The sequence below is a fragment of the Neoarius graeffei genome, chromosome 18 (genome assembly GCF_027579695.1).
Source record: "Neoarius graeffei isolate fNeoGra1 chromosome 18, fNeoGra1.pri, whole genome shotgun sequence".
NCBI lineage: Eukaryota > Metazoa > Chordata > Actinopteri > Siluriformes > Ariidae > Neoarius > Neoarius graeffei.
In genome coordinates this window covers 41,616,069-41,628,304 of record NC_083586.1, presented here as the reverse complement: position 1 = coordinate 41,628,304, position 12,236 = coordinate 41,616,069, and the positions used below count along the sequence as shown (strand labels likewise).

The 12,236-nt window shown below is 40.7% G+C and overlaps 1 protein-coding gene across 3 annotated transcripts in view; it reads right to left on the bottom strand.

The window, feature by feature from the left end:
- Positions 1-12,236, bottom strand: part of neurl1aa (neuralized E3 ubiquitin protein ligase 1Aa) — a 232,215-nt gene that overhangs the window by 21,658 nt on the left and 198,321 nt on the right. For all 3 annotated transcript variants that reach the window (XR_009650549.1, XR_009650550.1, XM_060898796.1), the window contains exon 4: positions 7,726-8,418. Coding sequence is in view for 1 of the 3 variants with exons in the window: in XM_060898796.1 (XP_060754779.1) it covers positions 7,726-8,418 (693 nt within the window). In the remaining 2 variants the exon portion in view is untranslated. The remainder of the gene's footprint in view (positions 1-7,725; positions 8,419-12,236) is intronic.

Below are 12,236 nucleotides of genomic sequence, written 5' to 3'. Positions count from 1 at the left end.
TCTTCCTTTGTGAAATCAAATCACGATATGTTTTTAAACACAAATAGAAAATTAATTTGTTCAGAGCTATATTTTTATTTAATTCATTAATTTTTTTAATTACAGGTTGCATTATTTTATCATTTATTGTATTTTAATTATATTTTTAAATTATCATATATTTTAAATATTTTGTTTGTAACTGCAGAGACTCAGATTGTTTTGCAGGTCACGGGGCCCACAGGGCCCCTCCTGGGAAAAAACAGGGGCCCATTTCTACAATGAGGGGCCCAGTGATTATCCTTCAGTTGAAGCGAACCTAGTGAGCGAAGCGAGCCCAATGAACAGCTGGGGCAGCCCAGGGGCTGATTTTTTCTTCTCAATTCTGTTTTTTTTTGTGGTATTAGAAGCCATATAAAGCAATGTAGATGACAAAAATCAATGCTTCAACCAAATATATTGAGATATTGTTTAATCAGTGGCAATATTTTGGAATTCAACCACAGGCCACTATATATCACATCTATATTATCTCCTCCTTGTAAATTATAGCACAAGGATGGGTTTGTTTTTTGCATGCTGTGATGGTCTAATTCTGCTTGTCTCTAATCATCTCTACTTCTAATTTCAGAGAATCAGATGGGATGCTGAATCTTCAATCTTGGGTTCAAATTCAGGCTATGAAGTTTGAAAATTAATAATGTCTGATAGTAGTAGTAGTAGTAGTGGTTGCTGTTATAGTAGTTGATGTTGCAGTAGTAGTTGTTGTTGTAAATCTAGTATGACTAATTACCTTGGGTATCAGGGGTATCAGTTTTTTCAGGCGAATGTACTCTCTTTCTGCTGAAGAATGACAAAATAGATGTATTTTTCTTTTTTTCTTATCCATGTTTTCTTGTCTTTTTCGAATATTCGTACATAGACCGTAAGACGCCACCTAGTGAAAGACTTGGATCAGGTTTTACTCGCTTGGGACGCTACAAACGGGGCGGCGTAAATACACGAACGGGTCCGACGTATATTCAATATGGCGGCGGTCAAAACAAATTCATCCGATGCTGAAATCTGTTGAATATCCAGATAATTATGTTGGAAGTTGCATATTTGTGCAAGATTTTCGATATTGAGGCCATGAAGTCAAGTAATACGCCACGAAATGTTCCAAATAGGGTATAAAATGCTTGCGTCCATATTGGCCCCTGCCCTTCTCGACAATGCGTTCATTATTCGAAATAGTGCGTCTTAGACGCGGGCGCGCCAACAATCTGAGTCTCTGTAACGGATTTATTTTTGATGTAAAGCGCTTTTGATCACTGTATGTAAATGCCGCTATACAACTTATTAAATTACTTATTTATTTACTTACTTGCTTTGCATACATACAACAGTGGATGATCACCTGCTTTCTTACTGTACATTATCTACTTATTTATGTGGTGGTCTGGAAAAAGCCACTGGTGTGGCTGAATTCTGGAAAACAATTTGAAACCTCAACTTGAAGAAACCTTACATTTCTTCGACCAAAACAATGTAGAAATGTTTTTTAATTCACTTTTTAAACCTTACCGAGGCTATCTGCCTGCAAATATACTGTTGAGTAGGGACAAAGTTAAAAAAACAACAACAGCAAAAAAAACATGATGGTAAAAACAGTCAGCTTGCTTAAAGATGTCTAAAACCTTGCAAGCTAAGTGTGATTTTCTCACACGGTGAATGTCACTCATTGATCAAATGGTTGGTGCCATAATGAAACTCAATTATGCATCATTAATTCAGTTTTTATTCAGATACTGGTTGCTGAATTGTGCATGATGCTCCAGCACTAATCATTATGCAGAGGAGGAACTTCATTAATGCTTATTGATCCATACTGCTATCATCATGTAGCCTCGTTTTTCTGTCTTTTTATTGTGGCTATCATATTGATATGCAGACGGAGGTGGAGACTGAGACATCTATGAGGAGATGATGCATAGCTGCAAAGGTCGTTAAGAATACAGTTGAGCATGAAGAACTTGTGACAATTCGTTAAAAGTAATGCAATGCAGCACTCAGTTTGAGGTGAGCCATAGCATGACCGATCCACCCCATCACGCATTTGTGTGTCTGACAGTTGTGAGTGGGCAGCACACATGATGGACTCATTATCATGTAGCAAAAGAAAGTGTGATGAAGGATGAGAGCGAGAAGGAGGACACGGAGAGGGAAGAAGGATGATGCTGAAGTGAATGTGGGCGGTAGAAGTGTTGATTTGAGTGTGAAAACGCTGAGAAAATGAATAATACATAAAACTGATTAGTATCATCTTTTCCTGACATCTCAATCGTCACTACCATCACATCTGCCACTGCCTCATCACTTCCTGGTTACACGCTATGTAAAGCATATGCAATCATGCACATATTGCAAAGTCTTGCCATTATAACTGTTTTGTGTAAATTATGAATCCTGCTTTGATCTTTCTGACTTCTCTGGATTTGCCCTTTAATGTATTGCAAACTGTCATGTTTGACCTTGGCCTGTTCCAATTTGGTCACCTGCTCAAACTCCATCTTCCCACTCAAACTCTTCCATTTAATAGGACAGCTACCAACTGGAGAGGATGAAGACTACTATGTGCTTCTTCAGAAACTATGAAGCCATCCAAATTTTCAAACTGCTGCTCATGCTACGTCACAGGAAAATGTTATCTGCCCTCTTCTACATACATGAGCTCAAAGATGCCCGTGATTGTCTAGTGTGTCAGAGAGTAGGTCATCCCTCCAACCAGAGAGCATGGCCAATGTTGTTCCCTTTTCTCCTGGCCATGGATGGCTGTGGCATTGTTGGGATTTCCTGACAATTTGTGCCAATCAATTCTTTTTTTTTGGCTTTTTCCACCTTTATTGGATAGGACAGTGTAGAGACAGGAAATGAGCGAGAGCGAGACGGGGAGGGATCAGGAAATGACCTCGAGTCGGAATCGAACCCGGCTCTCTGGATTTATGGTATGGCGCCTTATCCACCTGAGCCACGATGCCCCCGTGCCAATCAATTCTGATTTCTGGATTGTGGATTTGGGTTTATCCTGTCTGTTACTGTACATGTTACCTGATTTCCAACATCATGTAGCATTAAAGACCTGTGAACTAACAAACAGATACCATCCGTCCAACCAACCATTATCTATACCACTTATCCGTCAGGTTTCATGGGGGAGGCTGGAGCCAATCACAGCTGACTTCAGGGGAGAGATGGGATACACTCTGGGCAGGTCACCAATCTACTGCACGGCTAACACAGAGATGACCGACCATTCACACTCACTCACACCTATGAGCAATTTAGAGGAGCTAGTTGACCTAATCAGCGTGTCCTTGGACTTATTAAAACCGGAGCAACAGGAGGAAACCCACGCAGGCACGAACTTCTTACACTTAACACCATCCATCCATCCATCCATCCATCCATCCATCCATTATCCATAACCGCTTATCCTGTGCAGGGTCGCAGACAAGCTGGAGCCTATCCCAGCTGACTATGGGCGAGAGATGGGGTACACCCTGGACAAGTCGCCAGATCATCGCAGGGCTGACACATAGAGACAAATAACCATTCACACTCGCATTCACACCAACAGTCAATTCAGAGCCACCAATTAGCCTAACCTGCATGTTTTTGGACTGTGGGGGAAACCGCAGGAAACCCACACAGATACGGGGAGAACATGCAAACTCCACACAGAAAGACCCTCATTGGCCACTGGGCTCGAACCCAGGACCTTCTTGCTGTGAGGCGACAGTGCTAACTACACTTAACACTTCTGACTATGTTTTGTAGGTCAGATTTGTGGCATCAATCGGAAAAAAACTCCATTAACACTTTTCTCAGACAATCAAAGCTCTTTCTCTGATCCAGCTGGTTAAATTCAATCTCTTTCTAAATCTTATCTCTCTAGTATCATGGTCATGAAAGCACTGATGACAAGTCAGGGCTGCATAATGCCACTCTTTCACTTCCTCATTACAGGCTGCTGCAATAAGACAGGTGAGACTGCCCAGATCCAAGGCTATTACTCTGCTGCAAGGCATTGTGGGTTGGCTGCTAACAAGATAATTAAAACAGAGTGTGCTCATTGATCGGCTGGAGGTCTTGACAGGCAGGGCAGTCGTGCTCTTACACTTACCTGGATGACTGAGGAATGAAACGTGACAGAGGGAGGACACCTGAGGGAGAAAGCCTGAAAGAAGGTTTTGAGACTATAGGAGAGCAGCGAAGATTAAGTGTGAGAGGAAGATGCAAGAGAAAGAAGAGTGCGAAATATTAAAGCTGGAGTGTGAAGTGCAAATCGCCCACTCTTGTACCACCTCATGAGATGAAGTGAGAGATAGAGTCTAACGAGATGAGGGGATGGAGTCGACAGAGTTGGGAGGGGGCGTGCTGAGTGGAGTGTTAGGGAGAGGAATATGCTTAGAGTGACACAGACGTGCTAGAGTGCGACTGTGGCTCACATAACGCCCACGCACCCTCCTGTTGCACTTCCTGTTATTAGAGTGCTCTCTTTCTCTCTCTCTCTCTCTCTCTCTCTCTGCTGTAACTAGCTCATTTACCTTAACTATATATACACCACAGACCTCTGATTGAAGCAGGGTATGTGGGTGGCACTAATGAGACATTAAAGTGGATTCAAGTCTTTAAAACAATCTTTTCAAAGCCAAATGGCATAAGAAGGGGATTATATTAACCTGAAAATTCTGCTACTTCATGACATGATGTTTGTTGACTTAGATCAATTTACATAACTTTCTAGTACATCATTTCTGAATGCCCAGTGATAGATACTAAAGAAGCATAATAACATGGACATGAAAAATAGTTATTAGTTAATAGTAGTCAAATAATAGTTATTATTCTATCCACATTCACTGGATATGAGCAATCGCGCACTCTGATTGGCTACTCTACTACCAGGCTATCAGCTCATATACCATGAGTAGAGAAAAACAAAATGGCGGAGCGTGTTGCTGAACCAACCGAGGACGAAATAAAAACTCTACTCGAGAACAAAACCCCCAAAAATACAAAAAAGCAACAAAATACGGAATAAACGTATTTGATGGTAAGAACGTATCTTTTTAAAAATTTTTCAAGAATTATTATTATCATAGCATTTTTCACAAATTGCTCCTGTCATTTCGCCGGTTTGTTTACATTCTAAGCAGAAATTATTTTGTCGGACGTTTTGTATAAAGATTTTATTTATCGACTTTGCAAAAAATAAAAATACTCTGTTTCTCAAAATCCAGTGAATGCGGACAGAATAAAAGAGTTATTCCACTCAATCTCGTCGTACATGGCTCGTCGGCTATGAGCTCATGTAGGACTCGATTTCGTGGAATAACTGTTAAATAAATAGAAGCCTGAAGTACTGTAGGCCTACTTAATCCACAATTAAATCACAGTGATAAACTAATGTTGGAATGTAACCACAAGAACAAGGACAGGCATTCATGTTATTATATGTAGAAGGAAAGTATTTGCTATAATTCCCAATAACGAGAAGAAGCGAGCAATGAAATACAGAGAAAATATCAGAGAACAGCAGATTTGGCCTCGCATCTGAACACTATTTTTGGCAGTTAGCTCTGTGTGAAGGTGAGGCTAATGTGTGAAAGCTAATATGATTCTGACAGTGAAAAAGTACAGCATGTTTGGCTGCATAAGGAAGGGACTGTAAATCGGTTTGAGATAATCTCATAAGGGTTTTGGCACAGACACTACAAGCAGTGTAGGCAAAAATCTGCTGCATGTAACCTTGTCTATCCTCGCTGTAAACATAGCACCCAAAAAAGTTAGGACACTGTGAAGAACATAAATTAAAAAAAAAAAAAAAGAATGCAATGATTTGCTAATCTTTTTCGACCTTTATTCAATTGAATACAAAGACAAGATATTTAATGTTCAAACTGATCAACTTTGTTGTTTTGTAAATATACAATCATTCTGAATTTGATGCCTGCAACATGTTCCAAAAAAGTTGGAAGCGGGGCAACAAAAGACTGGGAAAGTTGTGGAATGCTCAAAAAACACGTGTTTGGAACATTCTACGGGTCAACAGGTGATAGTTTCATGACTGGGTATGAAGGGGCATCCTTGAAAGGCTCAGTCGTCCGCAAGCAAGGTTGGGGCGAGGCTCACCATTTTGTGCAAAACTGCATGAGCAAACAGTCCAACAGTTTAAGAACGATGTTTCTCAACATACAATTGCAAGGACTTTAGGGATATCACCATCAACCCATCAAAAGTTTCAGAGAATCCGGAGAAATCTCTGCACATAAGGGGCAAGGCCAAAAACCAACACTGAACGTCCTTTGACCTTTGATCTCTCAGGCAGCACTGCATTAAAAACCGATATGACTTTATAAAGGATATTACTACATGGGTTTGGGAACACTTTGGAAAACCGTTATCGTTAAACACAGCTCATTTGCATCTACAAAAGCCATATCTCAACAACATCCAGAAACGCCACCAAATTCTCTGGGTCTGAGCTCATCTGAGATCGACTGATGCAAAGTGGAAAAGTGTGCTGTGTTCTGGGGTTTTTGGAAATCATGGACAGTGAGTCCTTTGGGCTAAAGAGGAAAAGGACCATCCAGATAGTTACTAGCACAAAGTTCAAAACCCAGCATCCATGATGGTATGGGGGTGTGTTAGTGCCCATGGCATGGGCAACTCGCACATGTGTGAAGGCACCTTTAATGCTGAAAGATACATACAGGTTTTGGAGCAACATATGCTGTCATCCAGACAATGTCTTTTTCAGGGATGTCCCTGCTTCTTTCAGCAAGACAATGCCAAGCCACATTCTGCATAATGTTACAACAGCGTGGCTTCATAGTAAATGAGTGCAGGTGCTAAACTGGCCTGCCTGCAGTTCAGACCTGCCTCCCATTGAAAATGTGTGGAGCATTATAAAGTATAAAATAAGACAATAGAGATCCAGACTGTGCAACTGAAGTTGTATATCAAGCAAGAATGGGAAAGATTTTCACTTATAAAACACCAACAATTAGTGTCCTCAGTTCTTAAATACTCACGGAGTGTTGTTAAAAGTGTAACACAGTGGTAAACACATCCCTGTCCCAACTTTTTTGGAATGTGTTGTAGGCATCAATTTCAGAATGAGTGCATATTTACAAAACAACTACAACAAAGTTTATCAGTTTGAACTTTAAATATCTTCTTGTTGTATTGTATTTAATTGAATAGAGGTTGGAAAAGGATTTGCAAATCGTTGCATTCTGTTTTTATTTATGTGTTACCCAATTGGAATTCTGGAATCAGGGTTGTAGTGCATAATTATTTCATTTAAAATTAATCTGATGATTTAATTTGAAACTGCATCTTTAATTTGACATGTTTCCAGCATGGAGATTAGTTCCACACACAGCTATGAGGTCTATTTATTTTTTCAGTGTTTCAACTGAAATTGCAATTCACTTCACAGGCAGCAGAAGGCTCTAAAAATTCACAAATTGTTTCTTTAATACTGATGTCACAAAACTAAATGAATATTGCCATGACTAAAGCAATTATGTAATGATTCGCCAAAATAAATAACACATTAGTTTACATTTATACTGACTTACCACACACCAATTTGTCTCTGAATAATCTTTTGCTCAGTGAAATATTAAACCATGTCAATATACTGACATATATTACAACTTATAAGTATGTATGCAGGCTTAAACAAGTACCTACCCAAAATCCTTAGTTGCGTGATGGCACCATGCAGCCCAAAGAACATCCAAAGTGGGCGGGAGTTATCGACACATGCCTGCATGCCTGCACTGGTGCCGTTCTGGCTCAGGATCAACTCTCCTTCCTGTGTGAGCAGGAAGCTCAGGACATCTCCAGAGTGGAGCGAAGAGGGCACCTTGCACACAGCCCAGAATTCCTTGCGATCCACCAGCTCCTCTGGGTTAGAGGGAAGCTCCATTGGGCGCAGCGTGGCGGGGTCACACGAGGTCACACCGTAGGAGAGTGAGCATGAGCGAGCCAGGCTTGACTTGCTCACTGTGATGTAGATGGTCTCTGAGAGGCGCATTGGGCGCTCGGTGAACACCAGTGTGCCCTCTTCTTCATGCCCGTGACTGCAGCGTGCCACTGTCTGCTCGTCCACGGCTTTGAGGTGGCTGCCACGCAGTGGATGGAAACGCAGCTCGCTTTCCAGGGCGGCTGGGAGGAACGAGTTCAGAGAATTCTGTGGAATGGGGCGGGAGGTGGTGATGGATGTGGATGGCAGGCGGAGTCTGGCCTCGTCTCGTGCTAGGTTGAGGTCGCAGAGGCTGACGGACAGGCGGGAGGACTCCGCCTCACGTCGCAGGGATGAGGAGCCTCGTACTGCAGTGAAGGAGCGTGGACGGAGACAGTCTGGAGGGATGATCTCACTATCTGGGAGTGGGAAGAATGAAACAGGACACCGAATGTTAATAAGCAATGGTGAAGCCAAATCCACGCATCCTAGAGAAACGAAGATGTGAGCACAATTTTAAACTGCCTCCCAAGTCTATATTTCTCTTCATTCATAGTTTATTTATACAGTCTGTGAAGGACTGTTTCACATACATCACATCTGCAATCCTGAATTTTCCTCTGCAATGTATTTTAAAAAAACGTAACTACACTTTGTCCTCATTAAAGTCTTTTATATGTGTACTCATCAATTAGGGATGCATCAGTAGTGATAATGGAATGAGGTGTTTGTATTTACGTAAAATGCTCCAACACCAACATGATAGTACATAACATAAGCCAAAAACATGTTGCTGTGCCAACAAACAGATGACATGAAATGACCATCTGTAGAATGTATGGCACATCATGAAGAGGAGAATCAGACAACGGTGACCACGGACTGTTGAGCAGCTGAAGTCTTGTATCAAGCAAGAATTGCCAAAAATTCCAATTGCAAAACTGCAATAATTAGTATCCTCAGATCCCATACGATTAAAAAGTGTTATTAAAAGGAAAGGTGATGTAATACAATGGTAATAATGCCTCTGTCCCAACTTGTTTTGAGTGTTGCAGGCATCAAATTCTAACTTCGTTTATATTTACAAAATACAATTAAGTTCGTCAGTAAAACTATTGAAACTCTTTTTTTTTGTACATTTTGTCAGTGAAATAAAAGTTCACGTGAATTAACACATAACAGATTTTTGGTTTTACTGCATTTTGAAAAATATCCAAACTTTTCTGGAAATGGGGTTTGTAAATATCTTAAAGCTAGACTGCCTTTCAGATTTTTCAAGTGTAGGTCATAAAAAGAAATTTCCCTGACACCCAGTTGTTTTTGTCTAGTGGACCAAAAGCTACCGAATTTGAATCACAGACTTCCAATTTTATTAGTTTTTTTAAAAATAGAACAATTAATGAATTTATTGGCCCTAAATTCTCCGCTATTTTTTCCTGCTTCACCATGATGCAATACACGATACTACATCATGCATCACGTGGTGGGCTTTCCCCATTTGTGCAAGGCATTGTGGGATACAAATTAGAAACAGGAGAGAAAAATGGAGGATGTGAGTATGCGAATGAAACATGAACGGCCAACTACAGTAACGGAAAACAAGAAGAACAGACGTTATGTTGCGAAGGAAAGGAAACGCAAGACCAAACTAATAAATATCGGCGGTCAGCGAGCACCTCGGTGTGATCAGCTGTTCGTTTAGCGACAGAATGATGGAACTGTCAGTGCACGGTCAAAGGTAAACCTGTGCATGTGCACACGGACTTCCTCTGTCTGCTTGACTGCGCTAAGCGAGCGATTTCATGCACATTATTTGCTAGAGAATCCCTTCAAATTAAATAACTTCCCAGCCACAGAATGGCCTGATATTTTGTGAGATATTACAGATATAAACATATATCATAGTGACCAAATTTCAGAGGGAACTAAATTTCACCGATTTTATGAAATCCAAAGGCAGTCTGGCTTTAATGCACATAAACAGAGCTAAGAGGCTAACCTGAGCACTCAGAGTTCAGGGAGCAGTTCAGTTCTGCGAGCACTGAGCACTGAGTCATGCACATTTCCTTTCGCTCGGTTCTACACTTTGACTGAGAGTCAAGTTTTTTTTTTTAATTTCCCTGAGGGAACCCTCCCAAAGGGATCAATAAAGTTCAATCAATCAATCACTCAAACAATCAAGGTGCAATTCATGGTCCCAAACCAAAAGCACTACCAAAGTTGAAATTAATGCTGCTGCTTTGCTTAATGTAACGTCGTTACAAAAGCATACTTTCTCTCACCTTTACGGTGTGTATATCCTGTAGAGTGCTAAGAAATGCTAATGCATCACTACATTTGCAGTGGATATAAAATATCCAAACAAACTATTATTCAATCCTGGACTTGTAAAATCTAAAATCTCTTTTTTTTTTTTGTTTCATGAACTGTATGACTGCAGTTAGCAATGACTCCTAAACGGATTCAAACTCATTCGTAATCAATTCATTTTACTTGACGCATGCAAGAGATCCTGAAACTATCCTGATGCTAGCAGTGTGTGTTTATGCTCATTTTTTTCCCCTAAACATAACACACAGTCCTATTTTTAACTTTTTGTGTAGGCGATCTAATAAATATAAGTTTTCCAAAATGGCTGCCAAACAATATCTCTTTATTATTGTGTTTTGTTTTTTTAATAACTGTTGCTGCTTAGAATAGCAGCATTACTACTGTTTGTGTATAATGCTGGCTTGTGGGCTATAGCATTGCACCTCACATAACATTCTTCCCTCGCGTTCAGTAATACCAGCATGGCATTACGTTATCCAGCAATATATTCCGACCTGCAGCTCCAGTATGAGATAGTCTCACATGTGTTCTCTATTTAGCCTTCATCTGCACATTCACAGGCTTTCAAACACCTGCCCAAAATAACAGTGCTAATTGTAGCTAGTTCATCATCTAGTTCCTATTGGCTCCATATGAGAGGTGATAGAGTGACAGCAAGCTTAACCAATATCCTGTACTAGAGAAAAGACAGTCATAGAAGTAAATAGGGACAGAGCATGGGGGAAACTACAATGAAAATGGAGGAAAGAAGAGCACTGAAATTGTGACAGGAAGAGAGACCGTATATACTTATTGCACCCCTTTAAAAAAGTGGGACTCTGTTATTCCCTTCTTATTTTCCATCTTTCTGTATCAGTGGTAGCCAAGAAAGGCAATTGGTTTACCTCGAACCACAGATAAACCCTCTTAGCCTCAAGTACTCCTCGAGTGATGAAAAGACAAGACGAAGGAACGGATAGAATCTCAATATGATAAAAGTGTAGAAAAAACCTGCCGGATGTTGCTGTGGCGAAATTCAGAAAAACAGCTAAAATGGAGATTTTTCTCTCAATGGCAGATGTTGACATCTCTACTTGTCATCTCTACAACAATTTTATTTAGGCTCTTTTCTTGCCTTGGCTGTCACAAGATCATGTAAACAGCAATAAAAGCAGTCAGTCTGCCTCTGGGAGTGAGACGGACACACGCCTACTCAGTTTAGCAGTATTAGATCAGAGGTGGGTTTCCCAAAAGCCTCTTCACGCTAAGAATGCCCTTAATGCTTAACTAGAAGAGAGACAGCTCGTTGTGCTGCTTGCTCGACCGTTTAATGATGATCTTTGTGCTGCGATGCTTTTGGGACACTCGTCATTAATCAATCAGTGAGTGCTGTTAAAATGTCTGCAGTGCTCCTGCACCAGAGAAGAGCACTTACACGCTGTGCACAGATGACAGCAGACAAATGTTAAGCTACAGTGGGGCAAAAAAGTATTTAGTCAGCCACCAATTGTGCAAGTTCTCCCACTTAAAAAGATGAGAGAAGCCTGTAATTTTCATCATACGTACACTTCAACTATGAGAGACAGAATGGGGGGAAGAATCCAGGAAATCACATTGTAGGATTTTTAATTAATTAATTGGTAAATTCCTCTGTAAAATAAGTATTTGGTCACCTACAAACAAGCAAGATTTCTGGCTCTCACAGACCTGTAACTTCTTCTTTAAGAGGCTCCTCTGTCCTCCACTTGTTACCTGTATTAATGGCACCTGTTTGAACTCGTTATCAGTATAAAAGACACCTGTCCACAACCTCAAACAGTCACACTCCAAACTCCACTATGGCCAAGACCAAAGAGCTGTCAAAGGACACCAGAAACAACATTGTAGACCTGCACCAGGCTGGGAAGACTGAATCTGCAATAGGTAA